We start from the raw sequence: 22,151 nt of genomic DNA, 5'->3' as shown, positions 1-22,151 counted from the left end.
GCCAGGTTCCTTAGAGGTCTCAATCCTGACCTTCAAGAAGCCTTGGAGCTCCAACATTATTTGGACATACAAGACCTTCTTGAACTTGCCATCAAGGCCGAGAGGGGAAAGAAATTGAGGCGTGGGACCCGTACCTTCCAAACTTCCAACTCGCCTTGCTGGAAAGGACACCTACCACGGTGAACAACCCACGAAGCTGGAAATTCGGCTACACCAGCTCCTTCTAGCCGAATTCAAGGTAATGCCTCTAACCGCAATACCAATTTTACCCCTAACAAAGCTGTTGATGTATCCAGGTCTGCTTCTAAGGCACCACTTGAGACTCTTAAGACTAGGAGTAGGGACATTAAGTGTTTCAAGTGCCAAGGGTTTGGACATATCCAGTCTCAATGTCCAAACCAACGGGTCATGCTAATCACTCACAGTGGCGAGATAGTGTCCGATGATGACGATTGTGAGGAGGTGCCTGGATTGATCAAAGGTGACTGCCTGGAGGATGACTCGGCTGAGGAAGATTGCTCTCCTACACAAGGCGAAGTAGGTTGCTTAGTGGGACGACGAGTGCTAACCGCCCGAGTCAAGGAGGATGAGCAGTTGCAACGAGAGAACTTATTTTACACTTGCTGTAAAATAGGTGATAAGGTGTGTAGTCTCATCATTGATGGGGAAAGTTGCACCAATGTGGCGAGCTTGCTAATGGTTGAGAACTTGGGTCTCTCAACTACTAGACATCCACGCCCCTACCGCCTCCAATGGCTAAGTGAGGATGGAGAGGTACGTGTCTTCAAACAGGTACGCGTCCCTTTTTCAATTGGTACTTACATTGATGAAGTTGTGTGCGATGTAGTGCCTATGCATGCTACACATGTCATCTTGGGGAGACCTTGGCAATTTGATAAACACGTCACATTCGATGGAAGGGCAAATAAGTACACACTTTTGCACGATGGCAAATGTAAGGTCCTCACACCACTCACACCTGCACAAGTTTATGAGCACCAATCAAAATTGCAAAGGGAGTGTGACTTAGACCGTCAAAAGCGAAAGCAAAAGACGGTCGACCTTGGCACTTGCTCCACGTCCACTAGTGAGCAATCGACTAAGGGTCAAGTGAGCATACCTAGTGTACCACGTGATCATGCATTGGCTAAACCAAACATTAGGAAGCAAAACTTGATAATTAAGGCTAAGGATGTGCGCAAACTTGTAAATGCTGACCAACTCGTCTTACTCATGATTTGCAAGCACGTACTACTAGATGTTGCTGAGCTCGATAAGGCATTGCCTTCGAATATGGTTGCTCTTTTGCAGGAATTTGAGGATGTTTTCCCTGATGAGGTCCCTGATGGCTTACCACCCATTCGAGGGATTGAGAACCAAATCGACCTGATTCCTAGAGCACCACTACCCAACAAACCTGCTTGCCACATGGACCCTGAGGAGACAAAGGAGCTTCAACGGCAAGTTGATGGCCTATTAGGTAAGGGTTGGGTAAAGAAAAGTCTAAGTCCTTGTGCTGTGCTTGTGATACTTGTCCCCAAAAAGGATGGTACTGGGCGCATGTGCACTGACTGTAGGGCCGTTAATGCTATTACCGTTAAATATCGTCACCCTATTCCTAGATTAGATGATATGCTTGATGAACTCGATGGTGCTATTATATTCACTAAAATTGACCTAAGGAGTGGCTATCATCAAATTGGGATGAAAGAAGGCGATGAATGGAAAATGGCATTCAAAACCAAACATGGTCTCTATGAGTGGCTAGTCATGCCTTTTGGGTTGACTAATGCCCCTAGTACATTCATGCAGTTAATGAACCATGTTTTGAGGCATTTCATTGGAAAATTTGTCATTGTTTACTTTGATGATATTCTAATATACAGTCGCAGTGAACAAGAGCACATGGAGCATGTGAGATTAGTTCTTGAGACACTTCGACAGGCGCGTTTATACGCTAACCTTAAGAAGTGCACCTTTTGTACTAACGAGCTTGTGTTCTTAGGATATGTAGTGAGCTCACATGGAATCAAAGTAGACGAGTCCAAGATTGAGGCCATCAAGCAATGGCCAATTCCAACATCCGTCCATGAGGTGCGCAGCTTCCATGGATTGGCAGGCTTCTACCGACGATTTGTCAAAGACTTCAACACCATTGCTTCCCCATTGACTGCCGTGACCAAGAAGAATGACAAATTCTATTGGGGTGAAGCCCAAGACCAGCATTCCTTACCCTCAAAGACAAACTCACACATGTACCTGTTTTGGCATTACCAAATTTTCACAAGACCTTTGAAATTGAATGTGATGCCTCTGGTGTAGGTATTGGGGCCGTTCTCATGCAAGACAAGAGGCCTTGTGCATTCTTTAGTGAGAAGCTAGAAGGTGCTGCCCTGAACTACCCCACGTACGATAAGGAGCTCTACGCACTTGTACGAGCATTGGAGACTTGGCAACACTACCTACACCCAAGGGAGTTTGTGATACACACTGATCACGAATCCTTGAAATTTCTCAAGGGCCAACCAAGTTGAGCACGCGCCATGCCAAATGGGTAAGTTTCATTGACACCTTCTCGTATGTCATTAAGTACAAAACTGGCAAAATGAATGTGGTAGCTGATGCTTTATCTTGGAGACGTTCTTTGCTTGCTGTTCTTGATGCTAAGTTGCCAGGGTTCGAAATGCTTAAGGAACTGTACACCCATGACCATGACTTTGGGGAAGTCTATGCATCTTATACAAAGAATCCACATGGAAAGCATTTCTTGCACAATGGATTTTTGTTTTAAGTGGATAAATTGTGTGTCCCTAACTTTTCCATTCGTGATCTTTTGATTCGAGAGGCGCATAGTGGTGGTCTCATGGGACATTTTGGGATTGTTAAGACTCTAGCCATGTTACAAGAGCATTTTTACTGGCCTCATATGCGTAGAGATGTTGAACGCATGGTTGGTAGATGTGTCACTTATCATAAGGCGAAACCTAAAACAAATCCATACGCCTTGTATACCCTATTGCCTATCCCTCACTATCCTTGGGTAGACTTGTCTCTGGACTTTGTCTTGGGACTACTTAGGTCACCAAGGGGTAATGACTCCATCTTTCTAGTGGTTGATCGATTGTCTAAGATGGCTCATTTTATCCCTTGTCACAAAACCGATGATGCATCTCATATTGCTAACTTGTTCTTCAAAAAAATTGTCCGTCTGCATGGTATGCCTAAGACCATTGTTAGTGATGGAGATGTAAAGTTCTTGAGTTATTTTTGGAAGACTTTGTGGTCTAAACTTGGCATTAGATTGTTATTCTCCACCACCAGTCATCCACAAAGCGATGGACAAACTGAAGTTGTTAATCGCACACTTGGTGCTCTACTTCGGGCTTTGATTAAAAGAATCTTAAATCATGGGAAGAGTGTTTGCCTCATGTTGAATTTGCTTACAATCGAACTGTTCATAGTGCAACACACTACTCACCTTTTGAGATCGTTTATGGCTTTAACCCCCTGACCCCCTGAATTTGGTACCCTTACCTTCCTCTGAGCACACACGCTTAGATGGGAAAAAAAAGTTGATTTTGTGCTCAGGTTACATGAAGCCGTTCGGGCAAACATTGAGAGGCGTACTCAGCAATACATCCAGCAAGGCAAGAAGCACTGTCGTAAGATGATTTTTGAGCCTGGAGATTGGGTTTGGCAACACCTGAGGAAAACGAGATTCCTCAAGCAACGTCAAAGCAAATTGTCCCCAAGGGGTGATGGACCCTTTCGAGTGCTCCAACGAGTCAATGACAACGCATACCAATTAGAGCTACCCGGGGAGTACAATGTTAGCGCGATCTTCAATGTCGCGGATTTGAGCCCATTTCTTGACGAGGAGGATCCAGATTTGAGGGCAAATCCTTCTCAAGAGGAGGGGACTGATGTGTGTCTCAGCCCACGCAATGACCCAGTCCGAGTTCATTGGGCCCGGTCACACGTGCACGGGCCAAGCTCTTCAAAGAATCCCTCCAAACCCTTGTTCGAATTGTCCAAGACCAACATGGAGTCCATAGAGATATTGAAGGGTTGGAAGGAGACAATCAAGTTATCTACATCACGATCAAGCCCATGAAGTGTCAAGTGGGCCTCCAAGTGAGTTGGCCGAGTAGGGCCTTAGGCCTTAGTGTTATTTGAGAGTTAGATTAGTTGTTCTAGTAGAGCATGGGCTGGCCCATCTTGATCCCAAGATGGCCAAATTCCCCTTTCCTATTTTCCTTAGGTTTCAGTGGCCATTAGCCTATAAAAAGGCTTGCTTTGTAAGGTTTTGGGGGTAGACGTTTTATGAATAAAATTTGCTTAGATTTTCGACTTTCTTCCTTGTGAGAATTTTGAGCCTTTACTTGCTCTTGGCAAGGGTGTTGAGCAATCTTGCGTCTTGTCCTTGATTGTTCTACCGACCTATCCACTGGAGTATTCACCTTCTATTGGAGTCGTCGTTCTACCGCCTTCTACCAATTCGTGTCGTCCGTGTTGGTTTTAGGACCCGCAATCCAAGCATTGGACAACCTCGCTAGATCCTTGGGTAAATGTGCTATGTGTCTCGAAACGAGTTGATCGAGGACCGTATCATCTCCTTATTCATCATCCCCAAGAGGTTTCTTGCCTGTCCCTGCTCAAATTACGATCCTGGGTATATAATAAGACTTAAATTACCTTGAAAATAGTCCAAAGTAAGGATTGGTAATAGCAGAGTTTAGAACTGTCGGAGCTTCTGCAAGTGTGGCCATGTAAACTTTGTCTTTGGATAGGTACAAAACTTCTCCTTCAATTATCTAAAACCCACAGAGTTCGAGAAACTTGACACATTCATTAAATTTTCCTACCTTGCTCTGTTATTACAAATAAATTAATCAAGTATACAATATAGTAGATAAAAAAATTTGAATCCTACATTGTTAGTAGATACTCGTTATGCAAAAAAAAAGTTTCACAAGAATTGAGTGCTATAATGGTCATACAAATTATGTACGTGCAAAATGCCAAGGGAACATTACATTTTCAAAGGCACCACATTGCTTTTCTTGATATTGGTTCTTGAAATGCAGCCAAACCAAGCCGTACCGAGACCCCAACTCTCTGTAGCCTGCCCAAACATAGAGACACAATGTACAAGCATGTCTCTCTCTCTCTCTCTCTCTCTCTCTGCGATGCCCCCACTTCTCTCAAGGGCGAACCCAAGAGTATCCGCGGGACGCCTGCCTAACTCTCGCCAGGACTCGAGACAATTCCAATTCAAACTTAAAATCTAATACTAACAATGAAAATCGGAATAAAGGTACGAAGTCATTTTCATACATAAATATTCAATCTTACATCACAATTTCAAACTTACAATTACTTTTCCCAAAATATACAACATCCAAAAGTGTCTAGTCGATTACAATAAAAAAACTAATACAAAAGTGCCTCAAATCGGCATTTTCTTAACTTCTTCCATTCTGGTTCCTATTAAGAAAAATAAACTAATGGGATGAGCCACTACTCAGTGAGGCCAAGAAAGTCATGCAAGCATGTAGTTCAAGTATCAATAATATTTATGCTATAAATGAAGCGATAAAATCAAGTAATTCACGATTAACAATTAAACACACTTGAGTAGGATACAGGAGCTCTCAGGAGCTAATTTCCACTTGCTTCGCCACGGCTCGATCCGATACTCCCTTGTGATGACACTCCGTTGTTCGGGTAGGTATTATGTCCGTAGAAATTTCACTTATTACTTCCTCCATCCATCATTCTACCCTCTCGGATCCGTAACCAAACAAGCACGAAAAGGGCGATACTCGCCGAGTATGCCGAACAAGATCTCAAAAGATCAAGTTTTGTTTTGTTATTCTTTTGGTTCATCAAGCTTCTCGACCAAGCCCATGCCGACTCGAGTTGCAAGATTGGCTAAGAGAATTGGGTGTCCCCATAAGTCAAGGAGGTTCACTCCACTCGACATCACGACACGCACGAAAACACGACATGCACTCGAAAACAGGTATATTTTGCCGATGAGATTCACTCCAATTGACTTTAAAAATCAAGTTTAATGCAAGTAAAGTTCGAGTAAAGGAGAGTGAGTACGATAAAGTACACACTCCTCTCATCAAGTAATAGTCACGCATATGAGCAAGATAGATCAAGTAAATACATCAAGTTATGCACTTGATACTCACCTAGTCAAAACAAGAGTGGTGCACAATCAAGTATTTTAGGCGTCCCTTGTGAGATCCTCTTGAAGGTCTCCTTGAGTGCCTGAGCAAATAATTTACAATTACACACTATCACTTTTAAACCCCTTATTAACAAGAAAGAGATTGTACCTTTGTACAATCTAAGAAAATATCATGAAAGAGAGCCTTAATCACTCGTAAATCGAGACTCAAAAGTGGGATTTAATAATACAAGGAAAACTGATTTTCATCCTTGAAATCAAGTGTAAAATGGTCAAGCAATATCGAAGGAAAATGAAGAGTCCTTAAAACTCAATTTCCTTTAAGTTCAGAAATTTCAGATTTGAGGTGAATTCTTTGAAAAATCATATCTCATTCTCTGTAGGTCCAAAATTGAAAGCCTTGGTACCGTTGGAAACTAATTCCAAAGTACTAAAAGTTCCTAGAAGGCACTTTTCCATGATTCAAAATGGAAGATACTCAAATTTTGGCTTAAAGTTGCTGACTTGCACTTCTAAGGCAGATTCGGGGTTGGTTTTTGGCAAAATTTGGAAATTCAGAAAAATTCACAGAATGTGAACTAGCCTTTCAAATTTGAAAATCAATTAGAGTTACAATCAAGGTTTAAAACACAACAAGCAGAACTAAAATTTGAGTTTTGAGAGCCAAGATATAGCAGCTCAAAGTTGGCTAAAATTCCTCATTGATCAAGAATTTCCAGGTTTGAAACATGAACTTTGGGACTTCAGTTGGGCATTGAAATGGACTTGGAATGGCATAAAATTTGGTATGATTACACTAATATATGAGGGCTACCCTTCTATCAAATTTCATACAAAAATTCATATGGGAAGTCAGCTAACAAGACCACTAAAGTTCCAGGAATATCCAAGGTAATTCTACCTTATGATTACGTTTTCCTTTTTTCGGACCTTTAGCCAATGAAATCATCTCAAACATGGTTCATTTATGAAGGAAAAGTCTAAGAAACATCCAACATACATTTGGTAGGTGATTAACACCAAAAGTTTCAAAATAACAAGTCCCAATTTGAGCTAAGCCATCAGCTAGCCCAAAGTTAGGGTTTTCTTTCTCTGGTGCAGGTCTGTAATTTGCCCATAACTCACTCAATTCAACTTAGAATGGGGCATGGTTGGTGGCATTGGAAACTACATTCATAAGGCTACTATTTCTCAGACGAAATCGTTTTGAAATTCTGTCCATCAAATTCAAGCAACAAGTCCCATCACCTCATTGACTCTCTAGCACAGCAACAAAACAGAACAGGTAACTTTGAAAAACTAGTACGGTTCACTCAAGTCAAATCAGGGGATTCATTTTATACCGTTAGAAAACTGGAATTGTCTAGTTTCAAATGCCACAAACAACACTCGATTTTGACATCGAAGGAAAGAGTTATGATCATTTAAAGTTCGCTGCCAGAGCACCTCTGTACACGTTTTCCAGCTTTGAAACCATTTCTAAAACTTACTAGATGATGATTACCGAACAAGATAATTTAACTTACTAAAACTAAGATTCAAAGGTTGGATGATGATTACCTCCTAGATGATGATAAACCAGAAAATTTTGGTCACTAGAGCTCCAAGAAAACCGTGAGAATGAAGCCGTCTTCCTAGTCCAAGATGATCTCCAAGTTGTTTTAAGTTTGTACGGTGAATTTGAGGTGAAAAGGTGCAAGATTGAGTGAGATGAGATGGAGTTTTGGTTCCTTCTTCTTCCTTGAGGTTATTCGGCTGCCTTGAGAGAGAAAAGAGAGAGGTGGTGCTGATGCAAAGCTTCTTGGAGAAGCTTGGTAGGTGTAAGTTTTAAGTGCACAAAAGTCAACTCTCCAATAGTGCGCGTACGCACGTGTTTCGTGCCCGTTTCCTCTCGGACTTGTTTCACTTGTGCACTAATCCTCTAATGTACTTCCTTTAATACTATTATTATCCACTCTTAGTAGTCTAACAATAATTTCTAAAATCCTCCAATTAGTCACGCGCGTGAAGACGCGAACTTCTGACTTATGAGCGATAAAGCGAAATTTCTAAGAAATTCTTATAACGATAATATAACTAACTATTACCAGGGTAATTATTCATAAAAATACCTATTTTAAGACTAACGTATGAGTTCTCAAATCTCCAAGATCACTGTACTCTCAAATCAATTATTGCCTCCAAACGCGGTTTCACTAAATCTCGCTAAACGAGCTTCCAAAAATTAAATTTATTAATAGGACATTTTAAAAATATACGTAAGTCATAGTTCCAAAAGGGTTGAAATAAATTATTTGGAGAAAACAAATGAATAAATATTTAAATAAACTAGTAATATACGATAAAATAAGAAAATTTTCGGGTCCTCACACACTCTCTCTCTTCCCAGAAAGTATATGCAATATATGAACTAAACCTAGGACTAATCGTCATTTATATTGCCTGATCAACTTCATTTAGAGCAAGAAGAATTTTTCAATAAAGTTTGAATAGACAAAATGGTATTTATGTCTCAATACCTTCATTTAAAAACATCTTTTATGTATTAGGATGTTACATTATTCTTGTTATTTACTATAGATTATGGCAACACTTTAAAAACATTACTATTAGAGAACTCCTTTTTATATTGATATTTAGAGTTTTAGCATTGTACTTGATAATGATGCCATAACCTTTGTAAATAAATAAAATCTGTTTTTTAATTATCTATTCATTCATAAATTTAGTGTCCTAATACAAATCTTTTTAGATGGATAAGGAACAAAATGAAGTCGATGGAGAATATGACATTCAACAAAGGAAACGACAATTGGTTGCTACTGAAATTGTTTGTCATGTAATAAAGATGATAATTGCTCGAAAACTAAGCCATGCAAGTTATGTGGATCGACCCATTGGATATCGGTCTGCACAATGTCATTTAGTACGAGAGGAATTATTGATGCAACTTAGTACAAATGGATATTTGAGTAAAGTTATCCGTATGGGGCCAGAAACTTTTAGGCACTTTATGTGACTTATTGCAAACACATGGGGGTCTACAACCTACTCAAAGAGCCATGGTGCAGGAGCAAGTTGTTAAATTCCTCCATATATTAACAATTCCCTCAAAAAATATCACAATGTCATACTTTTATCGTCGTTTCGGAGAAACTGTTAGTCATCATTTTCATAGAGTTTTACGAGCAATTATAGCATTGGAGGATCAATTTCTTCACCAGCTTATGGGAGAACAAGTTCCTTCAGAAATACTTAATAGTGCAAGATTTTATCCATATTATAAGGTGATATCAATTTTTTGACACCTTATTTTAAAAATTGTAAATTCATATAGAAATTATATTTTAACATAGTGTATAAGTATCAGGATTGTGTGGGTGCAATTGGTGGAACCCATGTTCGTGTTAAGGTGTCCAGCATTGATGCGGCAAAATATCGTGGTAGAAAAGAGCATCTAACACAAAATGTGCTAGCTGCATGTTCTTTGAATATGAGATTCACATATGTTCTACCCGGTTGGGAGGGACATGCATCGGATTCAAGGATCATAAAAAATGCGCTCACTAGAGAAGATAAATTAATCATTCCTAATGGTAATGCTTAGTTAATTATTCTTAGTGCATTTAATTAAGTAGTAACTATTTCATATTTGTATAGGTAAATATTATCTTGTTGATGTTGGATTCATGTTGAGAAGGGGACTTCTTACACCTTACAGAAATGTAAGATATCACTTGAAGGAATACTCAAGTCAACAACCGCAAAACTTTTGAGAACTATTCAATTTACGACATTCATCATTGCGTAATGCAATTGAGAGAGCATTTGGTGTCTTGAAAAAATGGTTTCCAATCATTGGAGATACTCAACCAACTTATAGTGTTGATGCAATCACAAATTGTGCTTGCGTGTTTTATATTACATAATTTTCTCGTGGAGTTTGATCCTGACTTGGAGTACATTAATGAAGCGGATGAGGAATTGGCACGTCAATCTCCATCGGAGAAAGAAAGTGGAGATATAAGTGCTGAAAAAGATCATGCTCAAGGAGAGAGTTTAAGGAATGAAATAGCAATGCAAATGTGGAATGATTACTTGACTTGATGCTAGTTTCTTTTGTTTAAGTTGTCATGTGATCCTTATTTTGTTAACTTGTACTCTTATATTTGTAGTGTGAGTTTATAAATGCAAGTTGCCACATGAATCTTCTTTTGTCTAATATGATTTTGTATGTTTTTGGATCTATAGAACCATGTATTCATAATAGAATTAATATAAAACTTTTATTTTGATGTAAATTCTATTCTCGTTATGTTTTCTTCTACAAATATAGTTTGTGTACTTGGAAAAACATGAAGAAAGATCCAAGCATCATGAAGGAAAACATGAAATGGACTCTAGCAATGGATGAAGTCTTCATTCAAGCCCTTTTGGATCAGCATTATAAAGTATTTTGGGTGGATGGAACTTTTACACCAACTGCATACAACAATATTATCAATGAGTTGAAGAAGAAACTTGGAATAGAATTTACCAAAAATCATTTGAAGAATCAATTGAAGACACTCAAGGAACACTTCAAAGAGTCCTGTGATTTCTTTAGAAATGGAAAATTGAGTGGTTTTTCTTGGAATCCATTCACAAAAACTTGGGGCGCTGAACCTGAAGTTTGGGAACAACTTCTACAGGTATATGCTTACTTGACTATTTTACTTTCTTTATTGCTTTTTAATTTTTTCATTGAAATGATGCTTGTTTTTCATTTTTCTTTTCATGTTCTTAGTGTAGACACCTAATTTTTAAATAATTTTTAAATAATTTTTATTTTTGCTTTTAGTGATAATTCTTATCTATTTTTATTTGTTAACTTCATGATTTTGGTTTAGATTTTTTTAGCATTTGTATAGCGTTTCAGATTATTATTATTATCTATTATTTTATTTTTAGTTTTTATTTTTATTTTTGTATTCATTTTGCCTTTTTAGCTGTTTATTTTTATTGTTAAGATTTTTAGCATAAAATTTGTCAAAAGAGAAAATCATTCACAAAAAAATATATATGCTTCAGTTATTTGAGATTCAAGTTCATTGTTATTTAATTAGAAAAAAAAAGGAAAAAAGAAAAACAAGCTCATGCACCAGGAGCCACACAGGATCCGAGCCCATTCCTTCATACTATATTTCCAGGCGAAAAAACAAAACAGCGGAAAGTGCTGCAATTCCTTTCGGCTTTGTAATATTTTGTTAAGCTCCTTGTTTTCATTTTTTCTCCTCCGTCTGATGATCTCAATAGAAAACACCTAGCTTCATCCAAGGTTTACCAACAACCGTGAAGATCTAAGGTTGTAAAAGGTGCCAAAAAATGGAGTTTATTTCTGTACCTTAGATGCTAGGTTTCGGTGATAAGTTCCTGATATAAAAAGCTGATGAAAAGCTAAAAAAAAGGGGGGATCAAAAAATGACGGCTAGGGTATTAGGAGAAAGTTTCCGTAGGGGAGAGAAAAGAAGGAGTGGGGGTGATGACTGACGGCAGGAAAAGAAAAGAAGAACTAGAGAGAGCGACGGCGGAGGAGAAACTGGGAGAGAGAGGGAGCTGAGGAACGACTGAGTGAGAAAGGAAAAACGGAGAGGATAAGGCCACAAGAAAGTTGACGGCTGAGGGAGATAACTGCGAGGGTAGCTGAGAAAAATCAGAAGGGAGGAAGACTTTGAGAGAGTGAACGAGAGAGGCGGCGAAGGAAGGAAAAGCTGCAGTAGCCATTGAAGTCGAGGTTCCATCATCATCATTTCAGCCCTCCATCGCCTTCTGCAGATCTGCACCAAGGGCAAATAAGTCATTTCACTTTGTTAGGGGCTCCAATTCGAGGGAGGTACACTCTATCCTTTATTTTTACTTATTTGACTTCCTATGTGCCTTCGTGTGGCTTTATGTGCTTAATTACATGCCTCTTGAATGTTTATTTCATTTATTTGCTTTATTTGTTTCAAGTTTTGAATATTTATTTTTGAGCTTGATTTTCATCATTTGAAAGGCTTGAATGCCAAAATTGTAATAGTTAGGTTTATTTTATTTATTTTTATTTCCCCTTTTAGATTGTAGTAGGCCTTTCCCCCTAAAAATGTAATAGTTAGGGCCTTAATTGCCTTATGTGTTTTGCATGCTTAGGTGCTATGTGTTTAATCGCTTTTCTTAGGTTTTGGCATCTAGATATGCATGCTTATGTGTTATATGAATTACGTGCTCACATGTCTACTTGCTTTAATTATGCACATTACTTATATATATGTATGATGGATGCAAATGCACGTAACCGTGGCTAGTCCAATGCTAGTCATGGTTGTCCCCTCGAGCTCTTACAAGTCCAATGCTTGTGAGAGAGCGCTAGTGAATGACTAGTCCAATGCTAGATCCAATAGGACCGTCCCTCACTAGTACATTCGCATGCCTTCATCTCATGCATATCTTTACTTTTTAGGGCCTCTTTCACCATATTGCATGACACTTTCCTTATATATGTATACCCATTTTCCCATATTTTCCCTTATATGTTTATTACTTGCTCCTTTTGCATGAAACATGACATTAGTTTTGCATTTCATATAAGCATTAGAACTAGGTTAGTTCATTTGCTTGATTAGATTAGGGAATAGCCCCTTGGATATGGGATATAGACGAGTTTGGCTTTTCTAGCCTTAGCACGCTCGTATTCCCTCTATTAAAAGGGAAAATTGAGTCACGAACATTAGTCCCCCGTACCCGACGTGATGCATTCCTCTAAGACATGTATATTTCTATAATTATTTTATCCTTTTCCTTTTCTTAGAGTCTCATATTTTGCATTATTCGTGACTTCTCCAAAGGGTCATTATTGGGCATCACAATTAATGTGATTGGCACCATTCAAGCTTTGAAGAGAAATTTTGCCCCCCGATGCCCTCCTAGGTCTAGGGTATGCATTCATATAGTATATCCAAATGTGATGAATCTTAAGGTTAAAACGAGAAAATCTTTGATTAAATCACGTAACTAGCCTTGGCTAGGTCGAAGGGGTGCCTTGGATTTTTATCCTTGCCTTCCCTTTCGTCAAATGTGACTCCCGAACCTTTTTCGTTGGTTTACGTAGACTAAGAGTCGTTTAAAAGGGGTTTCTTTCTACCTTTTCCTTTAAAAAATTCATTTTAGGTGACTTGGTACACCTTAACTCTATACCAAGTGGCGACTCCGATTTTTATTTCAAAAACCCTTTTTAAACTATATTTTGGGTCAAATCGTCGCATTTTCAAGTCCCATTTAGACCCATATTTTTCATTTTTTTTCTTTTTTAAATCAAAAAATTCATTTTCCAACCAAAAATTGAATCAAAATTCACTTTTTCAAACCATTTATTTTTTCTTAAAAATGGGGTGCGACACTTAGGAAAAACCTGAAGCTATAAGGTGGAAGACTAAAGTTATCAACCATTAGGATAGCTTAGAAGAACTTTTTGCTAAAGATAGGGCAATAGGACAGGGTGCTGAAACAGCGAAAGAGAAACGTATGCGTTGGATGAATGAACCAAATGGAGTGCAGTTTGAAAGTATTATTGAGATTGACGACATGCTATCTCAAAATGAGATCAGTCTAGAGAATTTCAATAATTCAAGTAAGGAGTTGGATGCACAACGATCAAAGGCTTGTAACAACAAACAATCTCAAGGTACAACAGCAACACAAGGTAAGCAAAGAAAAGTCACATGTGATGAAGAATTTGAAAGTTTGAAGGGTGCGCTTCACAACATTGCTGATTCACTAAGAGAAGGTAATACTATTCTTGAAAAATCTAGGCCAGGAGTATATTCAGAGAAAGAGATTTATGATGAACTTGTTAATATTGGAGTTGAGGCAGACCTGATTGATGATTATTATGTGTTCCTTTGTCAAAACACCGAGAAAGTAAGAAGCTTCTTTGGGTGCCCATCGGAAAGACGTAGGAATATTTTGAACAAGCTGATGAATGGATTTTAGCCACTTTCATCAACATGGGCATGTTATCATGTTCGAAATACTTTTGAAGATATAAGCTAGTTTTGGAAATTAAAGATGATTCCAATTACCCACTGGACATTTCATGTTTTGAAAGTATGTAGATTATTGGATGTATTTTTGTTTAGAAATTGATAGAATTTCTTTTGTATCAGGAGTAAATGCTCATATGGATTCGGAAATCTGAATGCTATTGGAAACCAAGTTGCACTTCATTCGTCAACATGGTTTATGTATATTTTGAGTTCACTTGGTTGCATTCCATTTTATTGACTTGGGTTGCATTCCATTTTATTGACTTGGGTTGCATTCCATGGAAGCCTGGTTTATGTATTTTATGGTGCCATGCATCTCCTTGCTTAATTATTTGTTTTTTTCACCAATATTTGCACCACATAATGACACGCAAATGTAAATGACAAGTACCAATAACGAGCTGAAGTTTAACATTTGAGTAAAAATGGGCAAATAGTTCAAGATGCAAAAAAAAAAAGGATAACTTATTAGTTGGGAACTCAACTTATTATTATTCACCTTGTGGGAATGCATATGCAATTGTTTTAGAAATTTGTCTTGCCCAAATATTCTATTTATAGGAACAAGAAAACTAATCTTTGGACTTTGATTTAAAAATTGAAAGGGCAAATACGTAAAATTGCATTCTCATAAAATCCTTTCTTTCCATATCTCTCCAACTCTCAAATAAAGGAAAGATGTTTCTTTTCTTTTCTTTCATTGAACTCCCAAACGAAATATGCATCTTTTCTCTTCTTTTCCTTTCTTTTCTAAGTTATCTGTTCTTTTCTTTTCTCTTCCTTCATCTACTCCCAAACGAAGCCTTAAAGTAGTTTCAATAGTAGCTATACATGCATGTTGATATTTTACAAATCTACTATCTAATAAAGCTAATCTAGCCACAACTGGTAATCCTTTTCTGCCATGAAAATAATGAAAACTTAATAGCACCAAAATGGATATGAGTATAACCTTGTTGTTTCCATTGATTTGGAAAATCATGTGGAATATGCAAAGCTATAAATTGTTCCTTACCTATTGCTGGGATGTGATATTGATCCAACTTGGAAGATTAAACATACTCTTTTACTCCTTTGGGACGATGCTTAATCAGAGATTTTATAGCACCAAATGGAGAAGCATTTAATCTTGAAAACGAAGAGTATGGATCCAACAAAGGTAGAGATGTAGGCTTTACCTGTTCTGGTTCAACAGAAACTTCATACAAATAATCTAATTTTTTTGAACTAGATCTGGACAAACTAGATCTGGGTGAACTTAAACCACTTGAATTCATGATTTAATTTCTGGTACTGGAGCAGTGACTCTAAATGTGCAATGGGTTACTTGATTGACCCTGTCTTGTCACGGCCCCACCTTCCCCTAAGGCGAACCAGAGGGTTCGGCGGGCCGCCTGCCCGGCTCTCGCCGGGACTCAGTCGTTCACTACAGTCCTCAATTAAATACAAGATACAATCTCAAATAAAAATCAAATATCCCAAAACTTTACATATCAAAAGCGAAGCGTCCACGCTTCCACTGCGCCACTCTGCTCCTTGATACCAACTATTATACAGGAGGAAGTCCAAAACTAGACTATTACACAACCAATCAATTCTAAACGTTCAATACAATCCCAATATGAATGATCACACAAAAGGAAATCCAAGTTCAAGCCACACATGAGATAATCCATGAATAAACACTACAAGCCACTCCTTCGCCTTGAGCCCTGTGGAGGGGAATAAAACATTTTTGGGGTGAGCTAGAAGCTCAGCGAGTAACCAGTAAAATCAGTAATCAAATCGGTTTAACCATAGTTCATTTCAATGATGTTCAATTCAAATCAAATGATAAGTCCAGAAACAATTTCAACGTTTACAAAACATTAAATATGGAGTATCAATAATTCAAGAAACATGTACAATGGAAAGCGATAGTAACATTCGTGAAAAGGATACATTCGTTCTCCTGTCATTTCATTGCATTTTTGGTTTCATTCGTGCATTCATTCACCCCGTCCCTGGCTTTTGGCCAGGCTCCACCAACCTACAAGGTAATACTCGAGTATACCGAAACGTTCACCCAAGTTCCTAGTCGCCCGACCGAGTCCGCTTCTGGCTCGAGACGACCGGTAACAAGGGGCAATGGCCAGTTCAGCCCAAAAGGCTTACATTCATGCGCAAGTAGCATTTAATCATTAATCATTGAAAATTTCATATTTATTTAGGTCGAGTGCGATAAAGTACACACTCGCCTAGAAAACTCGTTTTAACAATCATTGAAAGCAGAATCAATAATAACAAGACACTGATATGCAAGCACGCATGATATGTAAGAAAACAGTTCCAAAAGTAACTTTGAAAACAGTTCAAAAGTAAATAATGCAAGAAATGGTTCATAAATAATTTTAGAAATAGTTTGAGGTCACTCACCTCCACGGCTCTGAAACCATCCATCATATAGCATTGCCTTGCTCAAATTCAAGTCTTAGATCACAAACTCAATGCAAACAAATCCCTTCAAAGTTCGGACAGCATTTCCCCTGAATTTGCTAACTTTTCCAGCCATCACGGCTTCATTATATTTCTCATTCCAACCCAAAGGTACACACACAACAACAAGTTCATCCAATAGCCATTCAGCAAGCTCCAAGTAGTACTAGTACAAGTCAAGCTAGGAAAAAGTCCGGAAATGAAAGTTAAGCTCAAAACCAAAAAAAACAGTTTTGACGTCCTTTTGCGGTAATGGCACAAATTGTACTACGATTATCGGATTAGGGTGTAAGACCCACCATCTCGAAGCTAAAAGACAGGGTTACAACAATGTAGAAGGTCACACAGTCCAAATCCCAGCACAACTAAGTCCAATATGCCAAATAACAAACCAGAACCGTAATTGCAGGTTTGCAAATCACACTATGCTGTAATCAGTACAACTCAGTCTATACAGGTCCAAATGCAGAAATTCCAAAGGCATATGATAGCTAGGCCATCAAGATACATTTCATCAGAAGATACCAACATCCAAATCCAAATAAATTCCAGTCAAAACAGACGATTACAAGCGCAGTTCGCACATTCTGATCAACCCAGAACAGCAACAGTAAAATCGACATATCTCATTCTACACTACTCCAATTGCCCTGAAATTTTACAGGCACCTCAAACACATCAATACCTACAACTTTCATGTTTTAAGAAAAGGCCAATTCGGCCTCTAACCATATGATCCAAAACCGGACAGAATTGGGGATACAAAACCCTAACTTCCTCAAATTCCTTCCAAACCCAAAATTGGTTGCAATTACCAATCATTTACACCTACTAGAGTCATTACCCCTCATTACCAACCATCATAAATAACCACAACATCATGATCACATTAAACCAGAAAATTCCTCAAAAAAATAAAAACTTCACCAATTCATCTCAAACCAAGAAATAAATCACAAATTTCAACACTTTAGCCACCACTAGGCACAAATTAAGCATCATTAAGTGTAGGAGGAAGTTCATTCACCACTCACCTAGTAAACAAGAGAAGAGGAGTTAATGGACACCTTAACTCCCTTGAACACTTCCACAAAATCACTTACTAGCACCAAATGGAAGGATTGTATGGAGTAGAAACAAATTTCAGCACTTGGGTTGGATGATTTGAGCTAGTTGGAAGCTTAAATGGTGAAGAGCTCTCTTCCTTTCTTCCTTAAGGTTGGTCGGCCAAAGAAGAGAAAGAAATGGTGATTTTTGTGGTAAATTTGAGATATTTAATCAACAATTGGTAAGAAAGGTCAAAAGTCAAATAAGTGGCAACCTCTCTTAAAGTGACACATGTCACTTCATTCAATGCATTTCTATCCTTTTGTTTCCTCTCACATCAATCACATCTCATCCTCCACATATCTCTTAACACCCGATAAATTTCACCCAGTATCTGAAACTTAACCTTATTGGCCGAATTTTTCCGAACTTTCGCACTAGTGGGTCCCACGTCCAAAATACGCTTTTAATTTCTCAAAAACTAACCGATACTAGAAAAATCATTTTAAAACTATTTTTGTTCATAAACTTTATCTGGGGAATTTTTCTAATAAAGAAAATGTAGAAAAGGCGGGCGTTTAAAAAAAATAAACCCAAGAAAATTAGAAAATTTCCGGGTTCTCAAACTCATTTTTTTTCGGGGCGTCACATGTCTCCAAAGAGTTTGCTTAATCCGATATACCGGAATTTATCTCAAAATTCTTTGCCACAACATATCTATTACAACCTATTGTTCAACTATACGTCTACTAAATTCTAAATATCCAAATTCTAGACATCCTGAATTCTTTCTTCTAAATAATCAATTCGTTCTAAAGCTTCATACTTAGTTAGATGATCATACCTAAATTGAGGACAATATTTCCAAATATTTATAAAAGCATGATTATAATAAAACCTAGGAATATTATTACTTCGACTCATCTAAAAATGGGAAATTTTCAAATTTGTTACTGGAAAACTATCAAATTTCTTACCAACCTCAAGTGTTTAAGATGGCTCTGATACCATTTCAACATTCTAGTTTTTACTTGTGCAGGGCAGAATTTTCAATCAACTTCGTCGATTTTCTAGTGTGTATATAAAATGAATCATAGCTCAAATTTTATACCACTAGAAATCTCTCAGAGTCTAGTTTCAAACACAATAAACAGAACTCAATTCCGACTTTTCTATAAGAAGTTATAGCCAATTTCCCAAAACTGCACAGATTTCCTGCTGAAATTTTCAGATTACTAACAACTTGAGAAAATGAAACTTTTCTTAACAAAATCTCTTTCCCTTAGCTCAAATTCGAAATACATATGAAGATTATGGTTTAACAAAGTATCTTAAGTAAAAGCCTTGCTAAAATCACCATAAATTTCTGGAAATCAAAGTTGGAAAATGGCCCTTTTCTAGCCGGCCTACTCTAATAGAAATTACAACAAGTTTTTCAAATTTTCCAACAAAACTTCAAACTTTCAACTTTATTTTCTTGGCAAAACTACTATTAATCAAGATATCATCTCATGACATATATGAACCATCTTCTTAGCAAACAAACCCATCAAAATTTCACATATTCAAAACTCTAAACTAAACTAACTAGATTATGCACCAAAGTTGGAAATTGCAATATAACCTTGACATACCATGAAATCTTCCATAAAAGTCATGTGTTTTAACTTATAGAGTATCATCCATCAAGTAGATGGAAAGATAAGTGAAGAAAGATAAGGTTGCTATCAAGTTTACCTCTTAAATCCCACAAAACAAAGCTGAAAATTCACAACATAACCTGAAAATCATGAAATCCACCATAAAGTCCTTCCTTTAGCTTCTATAACATCATATATCAAATAAACTCAAAGATAAGGGAAGATTTCTAGCAAAGTTCACCTCTAAAACCTTAGATGGATAGCCAAGCAAGAAGTACTCAAGGGTTTCTTCCTCCAAAACTTCTCCAATAGCTTCCTTCCAAGATTGATTCAAAGTTTTATGGAGTGGATTAGGGTTTTTCTTTGGATTTCTTCATGATTCAAGCAAGCGATCAAGGCTAAAAATGGAGTATTTTTCTCTCCTTTTTGTGATGACCTAGAAAATTATTTTTCTCACCTCCCAACTATTTGCATTTTTTATTTAAATTATATTTTTATAAAGTTTACATTCATTTAGTGATTTACTTGTTAATTGAGTTTCTCTTACTTGCATATTTTAACTTTCGAGCGATTCATTTCTTGAAAATTGTTGATTTTTCCACTTATTAGTGAAATTGGCCAAAACCCTAGAAAATTATAAGTTGAGATATTAGTGAAGTTAAGAAAGATTTTGGGAGTTAAAAGAAGGTTAGAAAAGCTAAGGACTGATAGTAAGAAAGCTTAAGTAGAAGACACTATTGGAAACTATTCAAAGTTGACTTGGAGAAACCTTTCTTGTGGCTAGTATTTTAGATCAAAAAACAACCAAGAGGACTTCATTTTTCTTCCTTGGCTGGCTGAAATTGAGAGAGGGAGAAAACTTCACTTTTCTTGAAAATTTTGAAGATCCAAGCTTTCTTCCACCAACCTACTTGCACCTTTGGAAGATTTTGGGAGAAAGAAGCTCCTAGGGGTTGATCTTGCCATCATCTTGGGTGGATCTTGTGACGACCCCACCTCCCCCTAGTGCGTACCCTATAGAGTTTAGCGGACCGCCTGCCCAGCTCTCGCCAGGACTCGCTCACTTATTTCGAATAAAATAAGGTACAACCTCAAGAATGAATGAAATAATAGTTCCCAAGCTCGGAACGTATAATTACATTCATTTCTATCTCAAACATTCATACAATTCCAAATATAACAAAAGATTTGAGTTCCAGACGAATTCAACCCTAATCAAGCACTGGCGAGAGTACAATCGCCAAAAGTTCAAAAACTAGACTATTCTAGCCTGTACCAGCATCACGCCCTCGCTCGATTCCCTTGTAAGGAAAACAAAACTAATAGAGTGCACTAAAACTCAATGAGGTTTCAAATAGCAAGTTGACCCTTATTTAAAAGTGAAAGTATCAAAGTAGCAAAGTAGCGAGCATAACAAGCTAAGAAAATGAGCAATAACACTTCGTATAGCCAAACATTTAGTATTCAACATTTCAAGTAAAAAGATACAGTCGCTTTTGTAAACTAGCTCCACCATAGCTTGATCAAGTAGTAGTTGGCACTCCGTCAACTTTCAAATAAAGTAACCAGTCCAGTAGTACACCACTTAACTCTAATCTTCATCCACCAATCAAACCCCTTACCGGGCCTGAACTCCAAGATAAACACTAGTGATAATACTTGAGTATACCGATTAGTCGAGGAGATAACACTCCACTCGATAAAACTAGAGACCCAGGGTTCATTATCTAATCGACCAGGCCCTTGTCGGCTCAATTCGATTAATTAGCCACAGGGTTTCTGGAATTCCAGACAGTATTCAAGTCATATACAAGTATATCAAGTCAATTGCAATCAATGTACAGTAATAAGTCACATTAGGGAAAGTGCGATAAAGTACACCCTTGCCCGTCCAAACAAATCAAATATTGTCCAATCACATTGGTAAAACATTTCAAAGCAAGTATCAAGTACAATCATGCACTTGGAAGCACTCACCAAAGACTTAGTGTGTGAGAACCCGTAAATTTCCTTATTTCTAGGCCTTATTTTAATTATTTGCACGCCTTTTATGCATTTTCTTTATTAGAAAATTTTCTAAATAATTTTTATGAGTAAATATAGTTTTCAGAAGATTTTTCTAGTATCGGTTAGATTTTGAGAAATTAAGAGCGTATACTGGACGTAGGACCCGCTAGTGCGAAAAGTTCAGAAAATTTCGGCCAACTAGGTTAAGTTTTGGATACCGAGTTTAAATTATCGGGTGCTAAGAGATAATTAGAGGTTACCAAGTGGATTGGTGTGAGAGGAAACAAAGTGATATGCATGCATTAAATAGGGTGACAAGTGTCACCATATGATTAAATCTTGCATTTTGACTACTATTCACCTTTTTACCATTTTACTAAATAAACCCAAAAATTGATCAAAATCACTTCATTTCCAAGCTTTTGTGGCCGGCTCTCTCCAAGCAAAAGAAAGGAAAAGCTCTCCAAGTTCTTGCTCAAATCCAACAACTCAACCATTTAATCTTGCTTTTGTTCCATAAAAACCCTTAAGTGAGTGATTGTGAGGTGATTAGTGGAGTTGTTTGGAGGATTAAGGTGCCAAGTTGCTCTTTTCCTTTGGTTACTAAGGTGAGTAGTGAAGGAACCCCTCTCCTCTATCTAATGATGTCTAATTAATGACTTGTGGTAGCCTAAGGGGTGATTTGGTGGATTATATCATGATTTTGGTTGAATTTGGTGA

The 22,151-nt window shown here is 37.6% G+C and overlaps 1 protein-coding gene across 1 annotated transcript; it reads left to right on the top strand.

Moving 5' to 3' along the window:
* The first annotated feature begins 10,557 nt into the window (after nucleotides 1–10,557).
* On the top strand, nucleotides 10,558–14,209 carry LOC113769213. The gene is made up of 2 exons (XM_027313679.1): nucleotides 10,558–10,893; nucleotides 13,670–14,209. The coding sequence occupies exons 1-2, from the start codon at nucleotides 10,558–10,560 to the stop codon at nucleotides 14,207–14,209; spliced, it is 876 nt and encodes a 291-aa protein (XP_027169480.1).
* Nucleotides 14,210–22,151: the final 7,942 nt, after the last annotated feature.

The sequence above is a fragment of the Coffea eugenioides genome, chromosome 4 (assembly GCF_003713205.1).
Source record: "Coffea eugenioides isolate CCC68of chromosome 4, Ceug_1.0, whole genome shotgun sequence".
Lineage (NCBI taxonomy): Eukaryota > Viridiplantae > Streptophyta > Magnoliopsida > Gentianales > Rubiaceae > Coffea > Coffea eugenioides.
Note: the sequence above shows the minus strand (reverse complement) of the source record. Positions and strands in the feature narration are given on the sequence as shown.

What these genes read in the sequence shown, in the direction of transcription:
- LOC113769213 (XM_027313679.1), top strand. Translation starts at nt 10,558, where the DNA reads ATGAAGAAAGATCCAAGCATCATGAAGGAAAACATGAAATGGACTCTA. An exon ending in TTTGGGAACAACTTCTACAG is followed by an intron (nt 10,894 to 13,669) that starts GTATATGCTTAC and finishes ATCAACCATTAG; the next exon opens with GATAGCTTAGAAGAACTTTT.